At 41.8% G+C, this 27,442-nt stretch overlaps 2 protein-coding genes across 3 annotated transcripts in view; both read left to right on the top strand.

Annotated features, from left to right (window-relative positions):
- The window catches only part of kif19 (kinesin family member 19), a 35,625-nt gene extending 30,312 nt beyond the window's left edge, over positions 1-5,313 (top strand). For both annotated transcript variants that reach the window (XM_076999633.1, XM_076999632.1), the window contains exons 16-20: positions 22-127; positions 257-380; positions 3,531-3,919; positions 4,109-4,274; positions 4,581-5,313. In XM_076999633.1, the coding sequence (XP_076855748.1) occupies positions 22-127; positions 257-380; positions 3,531-3,919; positions 4,109-4,274; positions 4,581-4,720 (925 nt within the window). In that variant the 3' untranslated portion in view covers positions 4,721-5,313. The remainder of the gene's footprint in view (positions 1-21; positions 128-256; positions 381-3,530; positions 3,920-4,108; positions 4,275-4,580) is intronic.
- Positions 5,314-6,100: 787 nt separating this feature from the next.
- abca5 (ATP-binding cassette, sub-family A (ABC1), member 5) lies at positions 6,101-26,906 on the top strand. Its single transcript, XM_076999631.1, has 39 exons — positions 6,101-6,276; positions 6,783-6,949; positions 8,247-8,433; positions 8,840-9,007; positions 9,339-9,436; positions 9,683-9,909; positions 10,196-10,337; positions 10,729-10,917; positions 11,230-11,377; positions 12,172-12,349; positions 12,989-13,047; positions 13,473-13,583; positions 13,776-13,951; positions 14,131-14,250; positions 14,352-14,490; positions 14,598-14,688; positions 15,068-15,207; positions 15,465-15,584; positions 15,843-16,044; positions 16,214-16,380; positions 16,898-17,025; positions 17,434-17,571; positions 17,677-17,790; positions 17,965-18,135; positions 19,325-19,438; positions 19,616-19,753; positions 19,990-20,055; positions 20,138-20,229; positions 20,404-20,527; positions 20,733-20,850; positions 20,940-21,031; positions 21,228-21,403; positions 21,660-21,735; positions 22,125-22,219; positions 22,556-22,675; positions 22,809-22,961; positions 23,090-23,169; positions 23,259-23,314; positions 23,479-26,906. Exons 1-39 carry the CDS (start codon positions 6,264-6,266, stop codon positions 23,617-23,619), a joined length of 5,034 nt encoding a protein of 1,677 aa, XP_076855746.1. The 5' UTR covers positions 6,101-6,263; the 3' UTR covers positions 23,620-26,906.
- The last annotated feature ends 536 nt before the right edge of the window (positions 26,907-27,442 follow it).

Raw genomic sequence — 27,442 nt, 5'->3', positions numbered from 1 at the left:
TTCTCCCTCTGCTTCCCACAGGGACAATAACTGCGTGTTCAAAAGCAGCACACATGCCAAGCAGATGAAGAACTCTGTGGTGATGACTCCTCCACCCATTCACATCAATGGGCATGGAAATCGAGAGGTGGGCACCCACTCTTCTTGAATGTTTTCAAGTAACCTGATCTTTTGGGCATTTATGCACCTCCAAGCTGAATATGCATGACAGTGTTGTGAGGCTGGTAACATTGCAATATATTGCCTCTCCCTGCAGTTGTTGCCAAGTGCCCTAGAGGGCGCTCTGAGTTACAGCCTCCTGAGCCACAGTGTAAGCAGTCATCTAGATTCCTCCCCAGAGAGCAGCGAGAATGGAACTGAAGCTTCTCTCACACCTAAAGGTGAAGGTTCAATAGGTTCAACATGGCCAACCACTTGGCTTAGAAATCAGAATGATGTCATGGTCACACTAACTACTGTCTACTTCTATCACGAGCACACTAACTACTGGCTCTAGGAATACCACGAGACGTTGGAATGTAGTGAACATCAGTACAACATCTTTTCTCAATTATACTGTGTACAAACCAGATTCCAAAAAAGTTGGGACACTATACAAATTGTGAATAAAATTCTGAATGCAATGATGTGGAGATGGCAAATGTCAATATTTTATTCGTAATAGAACATAGATGACAGATCAAAAGTTTAATCTGAGTAAATGTAACATTTTAAAGGAAAAATATGTTGATTCCAAATTTCACAGTGTCAACAAATCCCACTTGGGACAAGTAGCAATAAGTGGCTGGAAAAAGGAAATTGAGCATATAACGAAGAGCTGGAAGACCAATTAACACTAATTAAGTCAATTGACAACATGATTGGGTATAAAAAGAGCTTCTCATAGTGTCAGTGTCTCTCTGAAGCCAAGATGGTAAGAGGATCACCAATTCCACCATTGTTGCACATAAAGTTAGTGCAGCAATACCAGAATGGTGTTACCCAGCGTAAAATAGCAAAGATTTAAGTTATCATCATCAAACGTGCATAACATCATCGAAAGATTCAGAGAACAATCGCTGTGCGTAAGGGTCAAAGCCGTAAAACTCTACTGCAGGGGTACTCAACTGGCGGACCGCGGTCCGGATCCGGACCCGAACGCAGTCCTGTCCGGACCCAATCTCATTCCTGAATAACTGGATACGGACCAAAACAAAACCGTAACATTTATTTCAGGGCTATTGAAAAAACACTCCGTCACGAGTGTACATTTGCCATCCCGCTCAACAACTTACGTTCGCGCCCCCCGTCACGAGTGTACGAGGGTCAGCGCGGCGAAAATAACGTAATCGCTGAGGCTCCGCGTGTGCGCGAGTGCCTCGCGCGCTGTCGGTTCGCGAGGTCGTGCACCTCTCGAATTTTGTAACTTCGCGCCGCGCTTCAGCGCAATGAACAAAGTCACGTTTTCAGGGTTCATACACCTTTATAAGGTGGAGTTCAAGCACTTGTACGTCACTTTCAAGGTCCATTTCAATATTTCCCAGCATGTTAAACATAATTAAGTTAAATATTTATACATATACTCGAAATAATTCGCTTTTTATCACATTATTTAATGGTTGTTTATTTTAAAAAACGCCCAATCTTCACGTCTTCACGTTCTCATGTTTCGTCCTGGAATTACAAGAGGCTCGTATTTGTTAACCTAATACAAGAGAACTATTCAGTCAGACATATTTGTTGTGAAACCAAGTAGTTACAATTTCAAGCATTATAAAGTACTTTAACCTAAATTCCAGCACTTTTCAAACCTGAAACACATAGCAACATTAAAATTGGTCAGGTAAATGTCCATTCCACTGTTTTGAGGGGTGTTTCTACCACATATCGTTTCGGACAAAACACCACAAACCCCCCCCCCCCCCCCCCCCCCCCCCCCGGACCTCAGGTCAAAGGTATCTGCCAAAATTGGACCGCGGACAAATTTAGTTGAGTACGCCTGCTCTACTGGATGCTCGTGATCTCTGGGCCCTTAAACGTCACTGCACCGCAAACAGGAATGCCACTTTCAAGGAAATAACAGAATGGGCTCAGGAAACTTCCAGAAAGCATTGTCAGTGAACACAATCCACCGTGCCATCCGCTGTTGCTAGCTGAAATTCTACAGTGCAAAGAGGAAGCCATTTCTAAGCAAGCTCCACAAGTTCAGACGTTTGCACTGAGCAAGGGGTCATTTAAAATGGAGTGTGGCAAAATGGAAGACTATTCTGTGGTCAGATGAGTCACGATTTGAAGTTCTTTATGGAACACTGGGATGCCATGTCATCTGGACCAGAGAGGACAAGGATAACCTGCATCACTGACGGTATGGGGTTGCATGAGTGCTTGTAGCATGGGCAGCTTGCAGTCCAGATTTTTCACCTATAGAGAACATTTGGCACATCATAAAGAGGAAGGTGCGACAAAGAAAGATGATTTAACAGTTAGATGCCTGTATTAGATATGAATGGGAGAGCATTCCTATTTCTAAACTTGAGAAACTGGTCTCCTCTGTCCCCAGACGTCTGAGAAATGAAATTTTGAAAACATATTTTTCCCTTAAAATTATACATTCTCTCAGTTTAAACTTTTGATCTGTGATCTATTCTGAATAAAATGTTAGATGTTGGCACCTCCACATCATTGCATTCGGCTTTTATTCATTATTTGTTTAGTGTCCCAATTTTTTTGGAATCAGGTTTGTACATCTGGGTACATATCTGGGTACATATCTGCATATCCTGACCTTGAGTCAGAGTACAACTCTCTGCAACACTCATTGCATCATCAAGCTGAACCGAAGTACAGAGAGAGAACTAATTTGTTTAGCCTAGTAAAAGTATTGTGTGTGGTAATTGCCATCAGAATGGGCTGATTTTCTGGACACAGGATAGTCTATGGGTAATGCTATGAATGGTAATTCATTCAGAATCTATTTAAGGTCAGTTTATCCATAGTATGAAACAGTAAGACCACATTAAATGCAAAACGGTTTCTAAAATCAGACAATACATTCACTTGTCCCTCTTGTTCAAATACACAATTGCACTGTGGATAAAAAATGTTTTTAAATCAGTTACAGTGTACTTTTCGGAGTCTGTAGAAGTAGTTGAAACTTTTCATTCAGAGGGCGATGTTCTGATACAGTAATAACTGTAATCTTGTTTAATGTGTGCTTCTGAAAGAGTTGTAAAAAAGAAAAATTTCATCCCGTAATCTGACTGCTAACTACCAGCATCACTTAGAAGACTTAAATTTCCAAACGGCTAATAAATGCAAAAGTCAAAACTAACTCATTAAAAGACTTGCAAAATAGTCATAAGTTTGGAGCACACCTGAAACACTGAAAAACTGACCATTCATGATCAAGTTTGTGTTATGATTGAAACACTTATCTATTATAACACTGTAATCTTGTCTTAATTTGTGCGTGAGGAACTGTTCTAGTAAATCTCACACTGACTTGGCTCATAATCCTCTGTAATACGTATATCTGTTCCCCTCCACATCAGAGAGGCAGCAGATCCTGAGAGGTGTGCACAGCATTGCGGTGAAAGCCGCCCGCCGGCGCTCCAAAGTGCTGGAGATAGACGCCCTTCGCCTTCCGCCTCCACCCTCGCCGCTGGACCCGAAAAACAACAAGAGCAGTTTGTCTTTGAGCGAGGCGTCCCCAAAAGGCCTTCTACTGCGTCACGGCCGGCGGCCCAGCCCCGAACTCCGCCACGCCACCTCTGATGACAACCTGTCCAGCAGCACAGGCGAAGGCCCAGCCCCTAATAGCACCTGGACCCGCCCCCGGAACCGGCAGGCCGTGCCCAGGACCAACGCCACACGGGAGCAGGATTTTGAGGCTCGCCGGCGCAAGCGAAGGTCTCGGTCCTTCGAAGTCACTGGGCAAGCTGTGCGTCCTTAAGCCATTTTTCAGACATGAATAGAGCAATTTATCAACAAAATGGATGTTCCTGTAATAGCGCAATTATCGCATTCATTATGTTCTTTTGTCAATACATTTTTCCAGCAGCGGTGCTGGATTTTTAAATGTTTGGGAGTAAATGACTGTAAATTATTCAAGGCACTCTTTACTTTGCAGCTGACCCAGGGGAAGAACACAAACCAGCGATTCCGGCCTCTTGATAGCACATCTGACCACCACCTGCACATTAATGGCCAGCCCCCTGCTCCCCTCCTGCGGCCCCAGTACAGAGTTACAGCTCAGCTTAGCAAAGTTCGACCCTCCCACAACAACCTCCAAACAGGTACACTACTACACTGTGGAACACCCGTGACTGTGACACACTTGGTGCAAATAGCAAATGTGTACCAATTGGCATGACTTGCACAACCTGATTAACTCAGACTTTTCTATTTATCTCTATGCTCTATGGTTGCAGTATACATTCTCAGCTATTACCCAGATTAAAGTGTCGTTGTGAACCACTGTCAGACTAAGACTCTTATTTCTCAAAATAGATCGTTCTCAATTGTAACACATCAATGCATCAAGATAACTGTTTGTTCATGGCAGTGAGGTGTATTATTTCTCTTTCCCCAAAACTTCAAAGGATCAACGGGGGACACATCCTCTGTCAACTTCCCCGCCCACCTCAGCAATCTGAAGCGTGGACCCCAAACCAGGCACCCACAGCCTGTTCTCTATGTTACCAGTACTGGGGCTGGGGGCCAGCGTACCCGCAAACATTGAGGGGACCCTACCCTGCCGTCTCCCTTATCCATCCGATAACGGCACCATTCTGAGATAAAGACTGAAATTCTCCCCAACACCAGCACTAACAGCTGTACGGATTCTCTTCATCCCAGTGGCTGAGTTGTAAGTAATCGGATCTCCACTACGAGCCAGAAGAGAAACCACATTGTTGCCTTGTGCTGGGTACACTGGAACGTGGTTCAGTGGGAACCCTGCAGGTCCTGATGGGTATAAACTGACAAGCTTGAAGCTCGTCTCCAGCACACATCACACAAGCGTTACCTGCTTCTGTAAATTCGATGACTTATGTACTGACGTGCATTGATTGTCATAGGCTCAGTGCCTTTATTCTGCTTTAACACAGAAGTTTTACATCTTAACCCCAAAGCAAATAACACAAATGCTAATTTAAATTTAGGATTTTGACAGAGGATTGTGCATCGCAAGTCTTTGGATTTAATGATTAAGGGGTGGTGTGTGTGCCTGTGTCTGTGTATGTGTGTGCATGGCATGGGTGCGTGCGTGTGTGTGTGTGTGTGTGTGTGATAGAGATTTGGAAAAGTCATAAATAAAAGCACCATGAAAACCTAGTTCATTGAGGCTTAATGCTGACCTTTGTTATTTATGACTCCAGGCACAGACTTATCTCTGTTCTCTCCACAAAGGAGTCGTGTCTCACAGTTCTTGTGTTTGCATAAGGAGGGGCACTGGTTTTTACGGTTTTCTTCTTGTCTCACACAAGCAAGGTGTGTTTCTGGTATTACTGTCATAGCTTCTTAGTGACAAAGACGCTTCTGTAGATTTGATTCCTGTGTGTCACTCCATTTTGTTTGCTGATGTCACTGTTATTGTTTAGTTTAAGCAACAAATAGGATTTTTACATTTCTTAGTAATTTGCCAGAGGTTGATCATTCAACCAAATTTCTTCTGTGTATGTTGTGTGCTAGTGGTATCAACACAGATTCAACATTTCTGAGCCTCGGAGGATGTTCTTAATGATCAATCTGCCTTTTCTTTCATCTTCTTTGAAGTTTGTGATATTTTTCATATGCATACAGATATTCTTTTCTATTCTTAATTTTGTATATTTTTATTTGTATCCGAATAAAACTGATTGTAAATTTGCCGTATTTACTGAATTGCCTTTAACGCCAGCATATCAAGAGCGGTCAAGAGCCGAACCCATTTGCATATTGCATTTGCTGTTGATTGAATGTGAAAGATGTGCGTGAAATTCAATATGTCGCCTGACGGAAACCAATCATTTATTAACAAAAATATAACATAACCAAACCTACCAACAACAATAACAACAACAACAAAATCACCTAATCTGGAGCAGAGTGACTCATGATTGGGCAACGTCACGGGCCTCGGTGCAGCTGGTGGCTGGGGAGGAAGTGGCATCGCAAACACGGTTAGGTTCAGGTGTACGAGAATAGACCAGTGGCGTGTGCGCATTTTGACTGGGTGCGCTGACAAAATCACAATGAACAGCGTTTGACAGAGACGTCGCGACCCGGGAGAAAGACATGCCTTAATGTATTTCATACGTAAGTCCGTTTCAACTGACTCGCGGTTTAACGCAGGACGGTCCAGTTGACGGCGGCTAGCTGCCTGTCGGTGTTTACTACCAGCAGCTAGCATGACAGCAGGGTGTCGGGGATGGTCGCTATCTAGCTGTCTTATCTAGCTCGCTAGCTAAACATATCAGTTTGATCAATAAATAATATATTTTTGTGTGCAGGTGCGATATGTGTGTTTAGCTATATATATCTAGCTACTAGCTAGCTATAAATGTATTCAACTCGGCCAACATATTCAAAATATTTATTTTGTTGTTGAAATAAGTTGATTAATCGGATAGCTAGTTAACTTACGCCCCATGTAGATAACAGAAATACTATAAGTTAAAACACAGAGTGCAATTTGGTGAAAGTTATTGGGAAGTTGGATTTTGGTCAGCGGTTATTCATGCAGGTGCGGTTTTTTTAAACTTTGCACCATTTTTTTGCGCTAGTTTCCGTTGGAGTTTCACTTCTCGGTCTCTCCCCCCCAGCTGTATCGGACGTGAAGGTGCGTTCCTGTCCTTGTCCCAGCCTGTTGAAGCATGCTGCAAAAATGCAACCTTTAAGGAGAAGAGATGCTGGGGTCTGGCATCAAACGAAAAGCCTGCTGTACAAAAATATTCTGATCAAATGGAGGACCAAGCAACAAAGTCTCCAGGTGCCATTTAAAATGAGTTGTTATTATTTTGGAGGTGGAGGGTCTTGGCATATGTCGCTGAGAGCTTAGGAATTAACTATGAGTGCCTTGATGTGACCTGTTTTACATTGGTTAGGATTTCATTACTTGGGTATATGTCATGGCATAGCTGGAGTGACTTAGCATTAGCTGGCTCATCAGGCAGCATAATCATAGTTGGATGTCTTAATAGACTCAAATATTTAGTTTGATCATTTTTAAACTCAACATTTAATTTACAGAGATTTCTGGTCATAGTACTGGACCAGAAAAAACATTAAGATGATGTATCATGCTGAATATCCAACGTATTTAGAATCAGTTCTAAAGATCACCCTTTAAATAATACAATTGCTTATTGTTAATATACCTGATAAAATACATATTACAATGAAAGACTGACAGTGTGTAGATGTATAAGAAAGGGAGTTCAGAAGTAATTAAGCCCAAAATTACATGGTTTTTACCATTTAACTTCATCTTCAGATTCTAAAGGCACAGTGCTCTATTCTGCGAGTGTGTTATTGTCTGCTGTTTTTTTTTCTTCCTCAACTCAAGTTTCTTGGCGTTTCACTTTTGATTTTGAACGGAGTGAGAAATTAAACCTCCCCTGGCAATTTTTCTTTCAATTTATTTATTTATTTCCTCTTGGTGGCAGTCATGTATTTTTTATTTTAGCTTAAGTTGCTCTAATGTATTTTTAATGTCCCTCCGTGTTTGATGCTTGTTTCCTTAGGGCTGGAGAGTGAGAGAGGGTGTATTTGAAAGCCTTGTGGAATGAATAGGCTGTTAAGGAAATGGAGGCCCTCTTTAATAACACACCCACTGCTGCCATTCATTTCCATGTGCATTTCAAGCTGCACTTACAGTGCTACTTGTTGTTGTTCACATTGAGATGCATAGGGCTCTGCAAGTTATTAATAGGGATAAATGGATAAAAGTTTTATGCAGTGCCTTCAGATAGACCTCTTGCCAGCAACTGCCTTCTTTGCTTTATTGATTGTTGTAGAGTTTGATTTGCAGCAATATTGTGAGTCCTGAAATTTCTGATATTTTGTAATGGTCAGTAGCATTTGATAATATTTAAAAGGGTCACACTTTTATAAATATTAACTTTTAGTGTCACATGTCTCTAAGCGGAAATGGGCTGGGGGGGAAAAGTCATAGACTCAGTATGCCATAACACATATATGTTATTCCGTGTCAGATAATCTCCAGATTATTGTTACGTTCCCAATGATTACTTGTGGCATTATGCCATGTGTTTGTCTCTGTGTAGGAGTTGATTCTTCCTCTGCTGCTCTTGGGTCTGCTCATCCTGATCAGTACCCTCAACCCTCATATCTCCTACGGGAGCATCAGCACCTCTGAGCTAGAAGATAGTGATGTTTACCTCAAAGGCCTGGGTTACACTCCCATAACAAATGTCACCAGTCAGATTATGGAGGAAGTGGCACAAGAGTTACGTGAGTTTCAGCGACTGGTAATCCACTGGCATAATCCCATAGAAACATGTTTTTGACTTAAGAAAAAGACCATATTTGTATTTGGTATCCTGTTTATGGAGCCATGAGCCATCAAGGGCTTGAGAAAACCTGACAAAATTTATGTGATGGACATAGATATGTACTCTACTAATGTTGCTGCACAATATACAGTTATTTATGAGCATTCTAGTGAAATATGTAAGTGTTAATATTCTCCTAGTGTTCACATAATTTGTCTGTAATTAGGACATGTGAAATTAACTTAACAATAATATAACCATAACATCATGCAGAAATAAAGATGCTGTGTGTGCAGAGGACCGTAAAACCGTATATTCCTGTGTGTTGATAAAGTATGACATGGTTCATGTGGTTCTTCTAACAGATATGCAGGACCATTTAGATATGTTTTCTACTGAAGAAGACCTGGAGAATGCCAGCCTCTATGAACCTGTGGGCTATGTGGGAGTGGTGTTCCTTGATAAGATGTCCTACCAGTTACGATTCCCCTATCACCAGGTCCCCTTGCCTAGTGACTACACTGAGTCGATTGGTGAGAATGCCTGCCTTTGTAGAGTAGATTCTAAAAAATAAAAAGGAGAGAGATTAAGCAAAATCACCAATACCTAACATGCTTTGAATATGAAGTCTTAATTTGCTTAGCTCTTCTGTTTTGGACAATTGCTAACATTTGGTTAGCAGAGTACTCAAATAATGTTTGATGCATTTTATGGAAATATACATAAAATTACTGTTGGTTACCAATTAGTGTAGGCTAAGCTTGTGTATATTTATATTCTGCTCAGTAATTTAAATATAATATTTGAAACTTGAGCAAAGCCATGTCCTAGAATTAAGTTTTTGCTTTTTGTCTTACTTCTCAGCTAACTGTTATGCCAACCATTTGAACTGCCATGCAGCAAACTATTGGTATTCTGGTTTCACACGGCTTCAGTCACTGATCGACGCTGCCATCATACAGGTGGGGTTGGCATGAAAAGCTGTGCATTTATCTGGGCCTGGAGTATGTTGGCTTTAAACACACACTTGAAAACCTAGTTTTTAGTAATGTAACTACACCCACATTATTGAAAACTGATCATTTTAACAAGCAGAGCGCAGCTTCAGAAAACGTATGAAACAAGGTCTATCGGTGAGGAATACACAAAATTCTCTGGAAAGGAAAAAGGAAAAAAAAAAAGACGCCGTTTTTAATCTTTTGATGCAGATGCAGACGAAGCGTTCAGTGTGGGTGGAGCTGAGTTTGCGTGTGGTGATGATGGGTCACCCCGACACAGTGGAGGTCCAGAAGTTCCCTCATGCACTCATCTCCATTTATTTGGTGTTGGCTTTCACGCCCTTCGTCTCCTTCCTCATTGTCAATGTGGCAGCAGAGAAGGAGCACCGGCTTAAAGACACCATGAGCATGATGGGGCTGTATGACACGGCGTTCTGGTAGGCACGCTCACCTTGATGAGTCAACTGCGCAACTCCAATTGAATCTGCATTGAGTTTTTTGCCACGTTTATGTCCTTTATGGCCTCTGCTCATGTGTGGAACATGCAGTCTGTAGCGAATGTGCAGTGAGATTTGAAGGCTCATGAAACAGTGTTTCATTATTAGTACTTCTCTTTCCATTCAGCATGTTGTGAAATTGTGGAGGTCCATGGCTGCAATGGTGCATGGGTTTACAATTGTGTGTGTGTGTGTGTGTGTGTGTGTGTGTGTGTTTCATGTATAGGCTCTCGTGGGGTCTTCTTTATGCCGCCCTGATTACCACAATGTCTGTTCTTATGGCTGTTATTTCTACATGGACACCTCTCTTCTCCAACAGCAATTTCCTTGTCATATTCCTTCTCATCTTCCTTTATGGAATATCCACTGTAAGTGCTGTCAGTCTTCATTTGTTTTGTAGGTAAAAAGCAGCATTTCATTTAATTGGTTCTAGGAGATTGCTTGTTTGACCATAGGTCTTGCTTCATTTCCTGGCCTCATAGATACAAAAGTTTGTAATCACAGGTCTGATTCTGTTAGATATTGTACCTTTTTAATTCAACATGTTTAGTGGTGCTCAGGTCATATATGTATTGTCTTCAAACGTCTCAAGGGTTTATACCTACAGTTGTTTACTCAGTATTGCAGAATGCTCTTGAACACAGTAATTCACACCAGAGCAAATTGGAAAGAAGGAAGGAATGCATGTGTGTTTTAGTAGTCCTGTAGTAGAACTTGGATGTGTAGCTGATGACTTTGCCTCTCCTCCCTTCTCCCCAGATCTTCTTCTCCTTCATGCTGACTCCTCTCTTTAAGAAGCCCAAGTTTGCTTGTACAACGGGCTCCATGCTGACGCTGGTGTTTGGCTGCTTGTCTCTGTTTACTGTTCTGATGAGGGATTTCCCCCAGCTGCCTGTCTGGTTGCTCTGCCTGTTCTCTCCCAGTGCCTTCTCCATTGGCATTGCCCAGGTAACACACAATCCAACAGGGCAGTGGTGCCCGAGTTCGGGTCCCTGTGTGTTAAAGTGCTTTTAGAGGTGACACAGATAAACTGGTACTTATCTTGTGCTAATTGGAATAAAAATTATTTATATCCCCTCTAAAACAAATGCACTTTTTGTATGAAACAGCACTTTGTGACCTATACAAAACTAGACTTGATTGTACTTTTTCCTTAGTTCTAGGCCTTGCCATGTTTGATTAGTTAATACTCCTTCAGTACATTGATGGACATACCTTATTTGTGCTTGCCATGTGTTGTGTTGATTGTAAAACGTGTAGGTGGTCTATCTGGAGGCCCAGGGGGACGGTGCAGTGTTCTCCACTCTGGCTCACGGTCCTCATGCACTGTATGTGCCATTGTTGATGCTCTTCCTCGACTGCTTCCTCTATCTGCTGCTGGCTATTTATCTAGACCAGGTGCTACCAGGTGAGCTACACACCCTATCCTACAAACACCCGTCAGACATTTCAATATGGGTCCTCTTAACACAGCATTGCTATTGTATATAACAGCTTTCGTCCATCAGCGTTTAAAATACCACGAACGTGTTGCTGTATGCTGACCGTTTAGAATTTTAACGCATTTGCTAAATTGTTATGGAGTTCCTTCTGGTGCGATTGAACCAATTAACTTGGACATGTGGAGGCTACATCAATGCAAGATGTCAAATCAGGCCTGTAGAAGCCTCCAATTAAGGCAGTCCAAAAAAGCAATAAATTTGACTGTATATCTTCCATGGGGAAAAACAAATTTTATGGCCCATGATGTGATTTTCCTGGTGGTGAATTGGGTTGGATTCTAACTGTAATATAGAGTGTAACAGTTCAGCTACAGATGCCAAGCCACACCCACTCACATAGTAAAGTTAGTCATAACTTGCTCTACAAGACAATGTCTGGGAGCCTCTTGGCTATACAGTGAAATTAACTATTTTATACTTATAAGTAGTATTGCTTATAATTACGGTAATGTTCTGTATCCTTTTACTTCCATGTTTTTTCTAGTTATGTTTAAGTGTCTTTTAATTTTTAATATGTCTGTGCATAAAATAGCCCATGATCCAATATGGTACTATGGTGGTTTACTGATATTAGAAATGTTGAAATTTTTTTGGTATCAGCCATCAATAATCTGTGTTTCAACATGATTGGTGCCTCTCAGATTGTAGTGTAAAAAATCCTGGAGGAGCTCAGCTTTTGTAACTTTATTTTGCCCTCTAGGCGAGTTTGGAATGAGACGCTCTGTGATCTACTTCTTGAAGCCTTCTTATTGGTCAAAACGCAGAAAGCGCTATGTGGAAGTGAGCTCTGTTTATGAAGGCGAGGTGAATGGGACGCCTACGGCTGATGAGTCGGTGGAACCAGTTTCTCCTGAGTTTAGAGGCAAAGAGGCCATCAGGTATTACTTTAACCTTTCACACATTTAAGCTGTTGGAGACCCAAGCTGTATCGTTTTATTTTTTTTGCACCTTTATTTTTCTAACTTTGTAACTTCCACAAAGCAGCTATACATAGTATGTTTTTTCTGCCCTAATGTAATGATTTTGAATTTTCATAGCAGTGTCTTTATGCATAAAACACTCTAAAAATATCAGGTTTCACAGTAAACAACATGCTTACAGAAATGGTGAGAGTGGCTTATCAGGTGTGGGAACATGAAAACTTTGGCATATGCTTAGGTGAAGAATACATCATTAATTCATATTTTAATGATTATAATTATAATACCATGTGAATTACAACACATGTGCACAGTACTTGCTGATACTTATTTGCACAAACGAGCCATCAGTAAGGGCAAGACCTCCCAGTTCTTATGATTTGTGCTCTGAGTGTTAAAACACATGTCTGCTTATATATAAATATTTGTCTGTTCACAAAATAAATAAAACCTAGAAGGTGGGGTGTGAAAATGCCTGCAAATATCATTGTGTAGGCTAAATATGAGGGAGACTTGGTGAGGTCATGGCGAGGTCACCATTGAATATCCATCGTGTGTGTGTGTGTGTGTTCGTGTGTGTGTTCATCTTCACCCCAGGATCTATAACATCCATAAAACCTATAAAGAGAAGGACAGCATGGTGGATGCACTGCATGGTGAGTTCTTATACTTTGATACTGATGTCCTGTCTTAACAGTAATAGCAGTTTCATTATATTTCTAGCAAAGATTATTATTTCACCCTTCTGTATTGATTTATTCATACATGTTTACTGCAATAAGTATTGCTGTGGTTCTATTCTGCTCTGTTGCATTATAAGCACACCTGGCAGCCTGGGGAGAGGATTAAATTTGCAGTTGGGGAGGTTTAATCTGGATTTAAGTGTAGGGAGTTCAGAATTCTCAGCCCCCTGGTTCAGGGTCCATTTGCATGGTACCTACCTGCGATTACTCTGGCAACCACCGGCCAGTGTAATCCCTAACTACAAGTGCTAACACCTGGTATTGCTTTTGGCTGTGATGCAACACATCTAACACACCTAGCATAGAGGATTATCCCTAAACCCCAGGTTTACTTTCAGGTTTGACTTTTGACATCTACGAAGGTCAGATCACGGCTCTGCTGGGTCATAGTGGAGCAGGGAAGTCCACCCTCATGAACATCCTGTGTGGCATTTGTCCTGCAACAGAAGGTCTGATCAAGGCATTGTACACTTCTAAATAAATACTGTCCAATATTAGTGTGAATGCATACAAGGCTCTCTCTAAGAAGGGAGCATATCTAATAAAATTACCCAGCTCACCTATCTGATTCATAACTGTGGACAAATACAACATAAAAAGTGAGCACCTGCACATTTGTAATCCCCTTGTCTGGTCCACAGGCTCTGCTACCATCTACGGCTCTCCAGTGGCGGAGATTGCAGACGGGGCTGAGATGAAGCAGCTGGTGGGAATCTGCCCACAGTTCAACATCATCTTTGACGTGCTGACTGTGGAGGAGCACTTGAGGATCTTCGCAGCCATTAAAGGCATTCTACCCTGTGACATTGACAATGAGGTGAGGACCTGCTATCACTGCCTGGTCCTCAGCACAGCCCAACCGGAAAGGGTCAATAATTTATCACAGAAATAAATAAAGAAATTTTTCGGACTGTATCGAGGTATCCTCTCTCCAGGTCAGTTTGCACTAACTAGAGCTGCTGTGTTGTATGTAAAGACTGCTTTGCCTGTCTATAGGTTAGGAAAGTTTTGAAGGATCTGGACTTGGAGAAGATCATGGATGCACAAGCCAAGAACCTGAGCAGGGGTCAGAAGAGGAAGCTGTCTGTGGGCATTGCCATTCTAGGGGACCCTAAGGTACAGAACACCTCCACAGCTTGATTATCTTAATGAATGCTTCTGGTTCACTGTGTGTATGTGTGTGTGTGTGTGTGTCTACGTGTGTACGCGTGCTATAGATCCTGCTCCTGGATGAGCCTACAGCAGGTATGGACCCAGTGTCACGTCACCAGGTGTGGGCCCTGCTGAAGGGTCGTCGGGCGGGCAGAGTTACGGTCCTCACCACACACTACATGGATGAGGCAGACATACTGGCAGGTACAGGATGGTCGGCCTTCCTTGTGCTCATTCTCACGTGGTCCTAATCACAGAAACACTCCGTCATATTTGGTATTTCCTTCGTGTTTGACCCTTCTGCTCCACAGATCGTAAAGCGGTCATCTCTCAAGGCCAGCTGAAATGTGTGGGCTCGTCTCTCTACCTCAAAACCAAGTGTGGAGTTGGCTACCACCTCAGGTCAGTGTAACGTACTATAATGATATATGAATGACATGCAGTTATCCTAGTTTGTGGAGTAACTAGTCCCTAAAAAACAATTATTTTAATATGTAAACAATGTGGTTTAAATTTAATGAAATAGCTGTTTAATTTAGTATACTTGAAAGTATGAATTTGAAAACTACTCAAGTTTACTTAGTAAAACTTAGTAAATATAGTAAATATAAAGATTGAATGATCCTAATGTTTGTGAGATTGTGTATTAGTTACGTGTGCATGTCTTGTCAGTTCCTAAGGTTTGTGTATGTGTGTGCTTCCGCCTGATTGGTAACGAAAGTGAGAAGATGGCTGGTATCGACATAGCATCTTTTTCTCAATGTGTTTTCACTTGGTGCAGGATGTCTGTGACAGAAGTCTGTGATGCAGACAGCCTTACATCACTGGTCAAGCAGCATGTTCCGAAGGCTCAGTTGTCAAGGCAACAGGAGGCTGAGCTCACGTTCACGTTGCCTTTTGAGAGCATGGAAACGTTTCCAGGTTTGGCTTCTGCTAACCTTCTGCTTTACCATCTGCCTTGGACTACACTGCCTTATGCCTGACTGAACATGAGTGATCTGCACAGTTCTATCAGTGCTGATTAGTGGATTTACCAGGTGCTTTTAGCTTTGGCATAGTGCATCAGGGGTGCGCGAAGCTGCTTTGTTTTGTTACTTCGTCTCCGGGTTTGGATGATTATTGTGTTGTAAGATATGCTTGTATGAAGGTAAGTGGTGCCTCTCTTGTCTCGGTCCAAGGACTTTTCACAGCGCTGGACTGTAGGCCTGACCTGGGTATCATTAACTATGGTGTTTCCATGACAACATTAGAAGATGTGTTTTTGCGTCTGGAGGCGGAAACAGAAGTGGATCAGGCAGGTAAAAAAATATCTTTCTCCACTCGTGCGTGCACACACACACACACACACACTTATTCGAGGTAACAATGAGAAGCATTTGTTGTACCTGTGATGATTTAACATCAAATAGCTTTGACCTCACACAGCTATCTAGAGAGTGTGTTCATTCGTTTAATGCTCTTAAAATCATTAAGTTGTCAAAACAGCAGGAACCCCAATCCTCCTATTTCTAAATAGCCCCAGTGTTGACATAAGCATATTTCATTATGTGTTTCAGACTACAGTGTATTCAACCAGGACAAGACAGAGGAGGAGGGAGACGCGTCCTCCCTGGATGACATGGACCAGAGGCTTCTTACCTTCTCAGATGGCAGGCAGGATGCAGTAACAGGCCATGCCCTCTGGAGGCAGCAGTTCAGCATTGTGGCCTGGCTTCATATGCTTAACCTGCAGAGAGAAAGGAAACCCATCATATACAAGTGAGTGCATGCATTTCACCTCAAAACACCACGATAGCTTTTACATGGTAAATGAGGCGAAATCATTTTGTGTGTGATTTCTTCCTCCCTTTCACTGTGTGCGTGTGTGTGTGTGTGTGTGTGTGTGTGTGTGTCCACCCTCTTTGTCACTCTCAATCTCCTACACCAGTTTGATGCTGCTTTTGGTCTTCCTGACTGCGGTGCTGATTCTATCTCTGGCTACAGGGAATATTCAGATCCATTCCCCCGAAAGACACTTCCAGCCGATGTACCTGCTTCGTCGTCATGAAGCCCCTCGCAAATATGCTACCAGCCTGCTCATACTCAACTCGTCTGGTTTGTTAGCCAGCCTCCCTCAAATAGAAATTTATAATTATTGATGTCAAACTGCTTCATTAAATATTCAGATCAGTTGTTAATTATTCGAGTTCTAATTGAGCACTGTTTATATAGTTAGCTATCAGAGGTGTCAATTTCAGGTTCAGAAAGTAAAAGTCCTCACCAGGATTTTGCTCAGGCTTCCTGGATTGTGTTGATTCCACTAATTTTACCTGGATTGTACTAATTAGAAAATCTAGCAAGCTTGAGCAAAATCCTGGTGAGGACTTTTACTTTCTGAACCTGGAATTGACACCTCTGTTAGCTATACCTGTTAAGGTACTGACACCTGAAGATGATATGGAAATGAAAGATATCCTTCAGAGAAGTTACTTACAGCATGAGGTTCACAGTGAATGTAACCTAGAAGGGATGCATCATGCTTTCATATACATAATGCTTCCTGGTCCCTACTGCATTAGAAAGGTCGCCATTTGGGTGAATCCTTCCTCTCCATTTTTGTCTTCCTTGGCAGTATCTGATATATCTGGCTTCATTCACAACCTGGAGTCTCAGGACATTAAGGTCGAGATGATGAAGAAAATGGACTACATGTCTGCTGCCCCTCACAGTGCTGCCATCAACGTAACAGGCTCCAGTAGGGTAAGGCTTTGAACAGCCTTGGTATGGATCAGGATTGTAGTAACCTTAAATGTGTCTGTTAAAGAATCTCCTTTACCTCTGAGGAGCATCTTGACTTGTGGGCGCAGATGAAAAGCTACTGTGTTGGTGTGCTAGAGTGTGGGTGGGAAGCACGGTGGATCGGAGTGGGGTAGCTCTACCAAACTGAGCTCTTGGTCTTCTCAAGATGAGGGCTTTGGAGCAGCAGGTTTGCTTAGAGAATGAGGATTGCCACCAGCATGGCTGCTTAAAGATGCCTGTCATGTGGACTGTGAATCCTCTTTGACTTCTAGCTTCTGTTTTATTTGTGAATTTTTTACATTATCCAGGAGGTGTTTTTTAATTAAACATTCACCCTGTGTCTCTATCCTTGTGCATCTCTCTGTGCAGGGTTTTAAGTATACGATCGCCTTTAACAGTACAACGGTGCACTCTCTGCCCATGGCAGTGAATGTACTCAGTAACGCCTTGCTCAGAGGCTTCAATGGTACAGGACAGATCAACACCTGGACCAAGCCCTTTGAATACGTGAGTACCCGAAATGTACTCCAGCATTCTAGTTATCCACGTCTTTAACACAGACTATAATTGTGTGTGTTCCAAAGGTGGAATCCTCTTTCTCTTTTATCCTAGCAAATTCCAGACTCGATGTCTTATGCTATGGTTTACATTGAGGCAGTGATTCTGGGCATGTTGGCAGCTGGCATGCCAGCCTATTTTGCAATGGACCACACACGAGATCGAGAGGTAAACATGTCCAAAGAAGTGCCTTATATGTAACAGACGCCATCTTGGGTCAGTGTGTACCCATGTTCTTTTTCAGCAGAACGTACCTTATTGCAGTAAACAAAATTGGAACTAACTGAGCGACACTGTAAGCAGAAGTAAATTTCCGGTTTTGTGATTTTCTTTCCGATTTAGATAAAATGTCGCTCAACGCTGAGAATCTCTGGCCTGTTGCCGTCTGCATACTGGTGTGGGCAGGCCGCCGTGGACATACCCTTCTACTACCTCATCCTTATTGCCATGACAACCACGCTGTTCGCCTTCCATTCCAATAATCTACTGTCCGACAGCAATGTCATGTCTGTGGTAAGGAGAGATGCTCACAGACATACACTCACCAGCCACTTCATTAGGTACACCTGTCCAACTGCTCATTAATGCAAAGGTCAAATCAGCCAATCACATGGCAGTAACTCAATGCATTTAGGCATGTAGACATGGCCAAGATGATCTGCTGCAATTCAAACCAAGCATCAGAATGGTGTAGAAAGGTGATTTAAGTGACTTTGAACGTGGCATGGTTGTTGATGCCAGATGGGCTGGTCTGAGTATTTCACAAACTGCTGATCATCTGGGATTTTCTCGCACAACCATCTCAAGTGTTTACAGATAATGGTCAGAAAAAGAGAAAATATTCAGTGAGTGGCAGTTCTGTGGGTGCAAATGCCTTGTTGATGTCAGAGGAGAATGGCCAGATTAGTTCGAAGCTGATAGAACAGTAACAGTAACTCAAATAACCTCGTTACAACCGAGGCATACAGAAGGGCATCTCTGAACGCACAACACGTCGAAGCTTGAGGCGTATGGACTCCAGCAGCAGAAGACTACACCAGCTGCATCTCTGGTCAGCTAAGAACAGGAAACTGAGGCTACAATTCAGACTGGCTCACCAAAATTGCACAATAGAAGATTGGAAAAACGTTACCTGGTCTGATGAGTCTCGATCTCTGCTTCGGCATTCAGATGGTAGGGTCAGAAATTGGCGTCAACAACATGAAAGCATGGATCCATCCTGCGATCCATCCTGCTTTGTAATAACGGTTCATGCTGATAGTGGTGGTGCAGTGGTGTGGGAGATATTTTCCTGGCAAAATTTGGGCCCATTAGTACCAATTGAGCATCATGTCAAGGCAGTTCTGAAGAGGGTCCAACTCCGTACTAGCAAGGTGTACCTAATAAAGTGGCCGGTGAGTGTACATGCACTCACTCAAATTGATGTGCACAAGCAGTAGCTAGTTTGTCTTAGAATTTTCTATTGAATCATACAAATCTATTGAATTGCTATAAATTTTCTAATGAATCTCACACACACATACACTTCAATCAAACATTATACCAAACATTACATTGCACCTTGCTAATTGCTGCCTCTTGTACATTTTCATTATTCAGTGTCAGAGCTGATGAATCCTGCAACCCACATGAACTCGTGCTAGGTCTCGTGATCTTGTACATGCTGTAGTTTATGTCTAACTTTTTTTTTCTTGCCTTTCAGATTCTCTGTCTAATCGGATTCTGCCCTGCCATGATCCTCTTCACATATTGTGTGTCATTCATGTTTGCCAAAGTCCAGAGCAACAGAGACTTCTTTTCCGTCGTCTCCATGATGGTAAGTCACAGGCTGAGATGTTACTTCAAAACAAGGTCTGCTGAAGACCGATGTATTACTAAATGTAAACTTAGATTTGTCACTAAATGAAAGGTGTTGCAATTACTACAAAAAAAAGTTGTACTGCGTTGTAATACCACAACTGTGTGTGTGTGTGTGTGTGTGTGTGTGTGTCAGGTGTGTGTAGTGTCTGCATCTCTGGTCCAGCTGGCTTTTGTAAATGATTACCCTGTCCTGATGCGTTTTCTACACAACACCCTATGCTTCTTCAACCCACTCTATCCTCTAATTGGTTGCCTCAACTGCATCACAAAGGTAAGTGCCTCTAATTAGACAACATCATAATGATCATTATGGTCTCGAGTTTCAACCAATGGCCAGGTAAAGGTTTGACTGAGGTTTGAATATGTGCATTACCAGAGTAGTTAGGATTTGCATTCTGGATGATGAATGTGGGTTACTGCTTAGTTACTCTCATGTTTGGTGATTTAGAATCCAACATTTGTTCATAGAGTTCATAGTGCACACATGATGAATGTCTGTGATTTCAGGCTACCTTCCTTCTATCTTTCCATGAAGAATTCCTGTGGAAAAATCTTCTCATTGCAGTTATAGCTGTGAGTTTCTCAGACTTTGTGAACATGCCTTACAGGCCTCGAGTAATTTCGTATACTGACTAATTTCTTGTGGTGTTTGCAGCCTTATCTCCATTGCATCCTACTACTGTTCTTACTGCGGTGGTTAGAGATACGCCATGGAGGCAGGACTATGAAGAATGACCAGCTGTGCAGGTGAGAGTGAAATCTCCTTTATTATGATCTCTGTCTCACAGGTCAGGGCTTCTGTTTTGTGTTAAAGTGACTCCTGACGCAGAATTTAATATTTAGGATTTTTAAGTACTTCTCCACAATGTTGCATTTGTCATGCAATGTATTGTTTTTAATTCCATACACTCTTCTGTGTAGGATCTCCTCTAAAGCCAAAGGCAAAGTGCAGAGGAACCCAGAGGAGAGCATAAATGAAGATGAGGATGTACTGTTGGAGAAGGCTCGTGTGAAGGAGGCACTCACCTGTCAGAGCTGTGAAGAGGTGGGAAATATTTCATTAATTTACTCACCAACCATGTGTTTTCAGCTGTGGTGTTTAATACACTGCTTTTAATTAAATACATTTCATAAATTTCAGATGGTAGATCTCATTATGAGGTCAGCTGCCAATTTAAAGAAAGATTTTATTCACATTTGATATTACTAAGTAATGTATGTAGTAACTAGTTTAAAATGTGTGTACTCAGAAACCCGTGGTGGTGGTGAGCAACCTGAGGAAGGAGTACTCCGGCAAGAGAGAGGGCTTCTCTCTCAATAAGACCAGGAAAGTGGCCGCCAAGAACATCTCCTTCTGCGTCCGTAGAGGTACGCTCTTTTCTTCTGTTCACCTAGCCCTTGTGTGAGATTTGGGTAAGGTAAGGAAGTCCTACCTTCTGTTTTCCTGTTTTACTCAGGCGAGGTCCTGGGCCTTTTGGGACCCAACGGAGCGGGGAAGAGCACAATCATGCACATGCTGTCTGGAGACACAGCTGCCACTGCTGGACAGGTGCCGCCTGCAAACTCCTCTGAGCAGACCCGCTGCATTATAAAGTGGCTGTAAAACCACTGCACTCGGAACCTTTTTTTAAAAGCCTCAGTCAGACCTGCAGCAAATGAAATCTTTTGTTTTGTTTGAGTGCCCTAATTTCAAAACACCATGTGAATGACCATTATCCAGTTTTATGCATTGTGCTGTTTTTCAGATTTTGATGGGTGACTTTAGCACAGAGTTCAATCCAGTGGATAACCCGCTAGAGCACGTGGGCTACTGCCCTCAGGTGAACCCGCTTTGGCCCAGGATCACCCTGCAGGAGCATCTCCAGATATATGCTGCCATTAAGGGCTTACGCAATGACGATGTGCCAAACATTATCAGACGGTACCTCTAGGACTGCACTTCTCTATCAATATACATGTTTTCATGCTCATTCTCCGATGGTGAGCAGCATTTCATGTAGCTTTCGCATTCTAACCCCTGGTCATCAGATAGTAAGACTGACTTTCATATCTTAATGCAGTCACATTGCCAAGGGGGAGGATCTAATCAGATTAGTATTAGTATTCATACCGAAATAGTTGATAAATAAGGATCCGTGGACATAGAGAGAAACAGTTGTGTGTGTGTGTGTCCTCAGTGTGGTTAATGCTCTGGAGCTGAAGGATCACCTTCATAAGCAGGCTAAACACCTGTCTGCAGGCCTCAAGAGGAAGGTGAGGTTCCAACACCTGGTGCTGATGAAACCACCGCTGCTTTACCACTTTTGAGTCCTTTGAGTAAACATTTCTGATCCTATTTCGCATTTACATTTTACATGTTGAAGCATTTGACAGGTGCTCTTATCCAGAGCGCCTTATGATCTCAAACGTTACAGAGGTAGGCAAGTGTAGTGTTGGGAGTCTCGCCCATGCAGTCTTATTGGTACAGCATAGTATACTTGCCTGGATGGGGCTTAAACCCCATGGGAGTGGCAACACTGTTACCCACTGCACAATACCAACCATTTTAAAAAAGGCCCTTCTTTTATATGAGACATGCCTTACTAGGACTCTCTTCACAGCAGGATCTGTTTTTTTTCCACCATGTTTTTGTTTGTTTGCAGTTGTGTTTTGCACTGAGCATGCTGGGAAATCCTCAGATTGTGCTCCTGGATGAACCCTCATCTGGGATGGACGCTAAATCTAAGCAGCGCATGTGGTAAAACCCTTTTTGTGTTTTTGGAGCATACATTTACTGATGTATACCTCTGTGGCTATTTTACATTGCACCTTGATAGCAGGCCACAGAGCTCACATGATATTATTTTACTTTTAAGATTAATTGGATCCTGTTGTTTGGACCATATAATATTAACATAACACTGCAATTTAGAAAAATAAATAAATAAAATGACATGATGATGTCAAGACGTTGCATGATAATAACCTGATGACATTGCAGACTTGGCTTTACGTGTGTCTGACACAGACAGTACCTCCTGCTCCTAGTCCAGGCGTTTCTTCATTAACATGTTACTGTTGCCTGGTGCTGCAGGAGAGCAATGCGTGCTGCTTTTAAAAACAAGCAACGTGGTGCCATCTTGACCACTCACTACATGGAGGAGGCAGAGGCCGTCTGTGACCGAGTGGCCATCATGGTCGCTGGCCAGCTACGGTCAGCCGAATTCTCACTGCTTTCTTCCAGGACCCTAATTGTTGTTGTTGTCGTCATTATTATTATTATCAACACTGTTATTATTATTGAAACATTAATTAGTTGTGTTAATTTGTGATGCGGTTTCCTTTAGGTGCATTGGTTCCATCCAGCACCTGAAGGGGAAGTATGGTCGAGGTTATAGTCTAGAGATTAAACTTCGTGAAGAGCTCACTGGCCTCCAGCAGGTGGCACTACTGCACAAGGAGATACTAAAGATCTTTCCTCATGCTTCACGCCAAGAGAGGTGTGTGGTAGAGAACAAGAGCGTCTGTAGGAGTGGTGGTGCTTGAGTGACAAAAAAAGAGGTGTTTACACAAAGCCTTAATGATGTATATTAAGTATATGTGTGTTTTGCTTTGTTGTGTTTTGCAGTTTTGCCACACTGATGGTTTATAAAATTCCAATGGAGGATGTTAAATCACTGGCCAAGGCCTTTTCCCAGTTAGAGAGTGGTAGGTTGCCATAGAACGATACTTAGGACAAACACGAATTTCAGTTATTTACAAATTGACTAATAATTCTTTCTTGTTGCCTCGCACAGCTAAGCAGAACTTCAACTTTGAGGAATACAACTTCTCTCAGTCCACCCTCGAGCAGGTTGGTTATAATGTTGAGCTGTTGCCATAAATGCTAACATTCCCTAATAATAATTCCATAATAAACATAATAATAACGGTAGTTTAGTTTTTTTAGGGTACTTTAGGAATTTTTTTCTCCTGGTTATTTTTGGGCTCTCATTGTACTGAATTTGTACATCTCAGGTTTTCATGGAGTTTGCTAAAGAGCAGGAGAATGAGGAAGAGGAGTTGGGCTCTCTTAGCACCACCTTCCAGTGGCAACGCCTCCGTCAGGACGGGCCTGCGTCCTTCAGTCACACTGACAGCATCGTACACCAGCTGTGAGCCGGTTCCTCCCACTCTCTCCCGCTTCCCTGCCTCCACTGACTGATTGCCAAACTTGTACTGGCATATGCTATTTTTGAAATCCTCACCTTCCGACAGTAGGATGCACTATATGTGAACAACTTACCTTTGCTAGTTCCTGGTCTTGGAGAACAGATCTGATCTGTGTTCAGCTGTGTCTTGGTCTCACCTTCCAGCTGTTACACACGGCTCTGTGAATCACGTCGAAAAAATGCACGGGAAGGATCATATGCCATCGGGAATCTTGGCAGAACCAAAGCGGTGCGTCTCTAACCCAACTGTAAGCTATCCGCCCCATCCATCACTCACGTTTGCGCTGAAGAGGGGCTTTGCTGTCCATAGCATTAGATCTGCAATGAAGGGAGGATTTTTTTTTGTCTGGGATATCTAATGATTTTCACAAGCATAGGGAGCTGCAGAAGGAGGAACCTCGTGATACCTAGTGTAGGCTTCAAGGTGGTACCACAGCACTGCTGCTGAGATATACCAGCACGTGGAGACTCTACGCTTCACAACCCACCACTGGTGGCCTGTTGTCCGGGCGGTGCGGCGTGGCCCTGCTCTCTGCTGCTCCCCGGAGTGCTCGGACTTCTCTCCTCCAACACCAGCATGTGCTTCAGGCCCCTGCTGCAACGCCCAGGTCTCCAGAGCCTGAGGCTTGTTGACATGGCACGGACCTATATGGGCCAATAGCATCTGATTACTGGGGAAAAAAAATAACCACCACACCATCCCTCTCCACCTCCCCCAAGTCTTTTGGTTTTTTAGTTTTTTTGTTTGTTTTTTTTACTTGCCCTGTGGCCTTTGTGTGGATATGATTAAATGTCTGAAATAATGGAGACAAAAGCTTGAGAATGTAGTTGCTGCACACTCCACTTAGACGCATGTAGCACTCCATATTAAACAGAAATGGAAACATGGCCACGAGGTACTGCGGAAGACTGAGGTCATGTGACTGTTTTTAATTAGTTAAAAGGAGATTACATACTGAGCAAGGCCTTGAATGCATGACTGTGTTATGATGGTGTTTTATTGGAAAGCACTGTCTGTGTGTGACAGGTGTTTTATCATACTGGTGTAGCAAAGATTAAGTTCTTAAGAGCTTTATGGTGTGAAATTACTTTTTAATGCAGGTTTGAGATGCACAATTTACTTACCCTGCGTACTCATAGCATGTATTCAGTCTTTTGTTGTGTTTTTTCCTGTTTTTAATACCAGCATTTCGTCGACTTATTAAAGAAGTGTGGTTTGGAATTGCCTTTATTGCCCACCAAAATAAAACACTACCACATTAATAGAAAATATAAACCCAAGACTATCTTTAGATTTGACCGATTATTGTACAAATTATTAGGCATTTTTAACTGCCAAGAAGGCACGGCTCACTAAAGATGTAATTTATAAAACTGGTGCATCCAAGTTGTGATTCACTTTAATCTTTATCCCTTAAAGAAATGTATGTCTTAATGCAGTTTGACTTGGCTGTTTGGCTGTGTATCTCTAAGCAATTTTGTTTCAACTTGAATTTTGACAGATCATCCAGGTGTGTCACTGAGGCTCAATTAAACAATTCAGCAGTTTTGTATGATGGCTTTTAATTAAATTACCGTAGTATAGTTTAATAATCCTTCTCAGACAGGTGGAACAGCGTCAATCTTATAGTTGCCACTTTTAATATAGCAGTAGATTCTGCAGTACATGTTAAAGCTTACACAACTTTGATGTCCAGTTTGGCTTTTCTTGAATGCTAGGTGGCTTAGATGCCTCTACACCCCTACCCCTGTATGGATTGTCTTGATTAAGCTATTAGCATATTCGTTATCCCAGCACAGTGCTAATATTCCACATTGTACCGTTAGCCTTGTCATCATCTTGTGTAGCAGTGGACATTTCAGTCAGGTGCTCACTTAAATATGCCAGGGGCTGCTTATAGCTCGAACGTCCTCTACTCAGAAAGCAGCTGATGAATGTTTTGGGATGGCTTATCTTGTGTACATATTTCATTTCAGTTTTTTTTCTTGACTGTACAATAAAAAAGACAAGGGAAGTTTGTTTTTTGGTTTTTTTATGTGAAATGAGGGATATAATATAACAGTTTGAACCAGTCCATAAAAATTGTAATCTATGTCAAAAAGGTGCATTGTGTTGAATTTTGTATGTCTATATACTATATTTTATTTATACTCAATTTGGGTTTTGGAGGGCTTTTAAATATTTATATTTACAATATTTATATTTGACCGAGTCAGCTACCCAACATGGGCTTTACCATCGAGTACTTGTATTTGATTTATAATATTTCAAGAGGCAGTTGAAAAATCTTCCCCTAGCATCAGGTGAAATGCCCTCGACATAAACACAGAGACAAACTTACACTGGGGAAAGCTTCATCCGCATTTGGGAAAAAAATAACAGTAATCTGATTGAATACACTGAAAGTTCTTGGAATTGCCGTACGTATGATCGTACCGCTTTATTGATGTAATGATAAAAGTGGCAAGTTACTAATTTTTATTAAATGAGCTTTATTTTTGCACATATGTAGCCTCTTGTACCAATATTATAGGGACGGGTTGACTAGGATATATGTTCAGTAAAATCACCAAACAAGAAATTAATTTTCTCAAAAGTGCAATATATCGGTAAATTTTTGTGTCTATGGTCACTGCTTTCTGCAAATGTGTCATGGCTTATGGCAATATTGATGTCCCTCTTGTGAACTCAGAAGTGTCTTGCAGTAAACTGTAGCCACCAGTATGTAACATTGTTGAATGCTTTTGCTTTGCACTTTATTTGGTGCCCAAATCCTTAAAAATTATAACAAAACCATAATTTTTAATTGCTTACATTTTAACAAAACATTAATATATCATCTGAAATTGTTCATGCTTAGACAAATTGTATTTTTGTTCTGTTGTATTTTTTGTTCCTATAACTTATTAATCATAAAGTTTCTCTATACATACAATTGGGTGTTGAAAATGTTGAAAGTGACTATTCTAAAGGCAAATTGAGCTTAATTGCCTCTGAACACTGGAGTAACATTCTTTAGTCTGTTAATTGATCAGATGCATTATACATTTAACAAGTGTGCACTGTTATTTTTAAATACACTTCTGCCACATGACCTTTTGGGATTGTTCTTTTTTGTGCCGGTTTACACACAATTCATTTCTTCAGCCCTTGTTTGCTGAAATGTTGAAACCCCCTTTATGTACAGCATTTACCGCAGAGAATTGAAATAAAGAAATGTATGAAAACACAAACATTCTTCCAGCTCTCTTCCTCACTACTGTGTAAAAGGCTGTAGGAGAAGATGCTGGCGGCTGCTTCTTTTTAGCTACCACTGACATTATGAACATAAGTAAATGTCATAATTTAGGCACTGGCTCTTTAGGTAGTCAGGGTAATATAGAACATCTTTTGATCTCCTCTTATGACTGTTTTAAAGGTTAATGAAAGTTAAGCACTACGCTCTGGGTTAAGCACTACTTTAGCCTTTGTGGTGATTGATGTAAGTGGAAAATGCAAATTTAGTAGAACATGGGAAGAGGAACACAGGTCTATATAAATTTGGAGCTCCAACATCTAGTGAACATGAACAAAATTCCTTCTAACATTTCCAGATATCCAGGGCAGTGTTCAGATCTTACGGTTTATTGCTGGTTCATTCACAGTGCATCATATCAAACGGGAGCCTGCAAAACATACAGAGCCCTGAAAAGCAGTTTCACTTCAAAGAAAGACCCTTACTATCGGTAAATTTAGCAAGCTTCTTCAAAAACGGTGACTGGCATCACAC

The sequence above is a fragment of the Brachyhypopomus gauderio genome, chromosome 3 (assembly GCF_052324685.1).
Source record: "Brachyhypopomus gauderio isolate BG-103 chromosome 3, BGAUD_0.2, whole genome shotgun sequence".
Lineage (NCBI taxonomy): Eukaryota > Metazoa > Chordata > Actinopteri > Gymnotiformes > Hypopomidae > Brachyhypopomus > Brachyhypopomus gauderio.
The sequence above is the reverse complement of the archived record's forward strand: the minus strand, read 5'-3'. Positions and strand labels throughout refer to the sequence as shown.

What these genes read in the sequence shown, in the direction of transcription:
- abca5 (XM_076999631.1), top strand. An exon ending in CCTGTGACATTGACAATGAG is followed by an intron (nt 13,952 to 14,130) that starts GTGAGGACCTGC and finishes GCCTGTCTATAG; the next exon opens with GTTAGGAAAGTTTTGAAGGA. An exon ending in GAGCATGGAAACGTTTCCAG is followed by an intron (nt 15,208 to 15,464) that starts GTTTGGCTTCTG and finishes TCTCGGTCCAAG; the next exon opens with GACTTTTCACAGCGCTGGAC.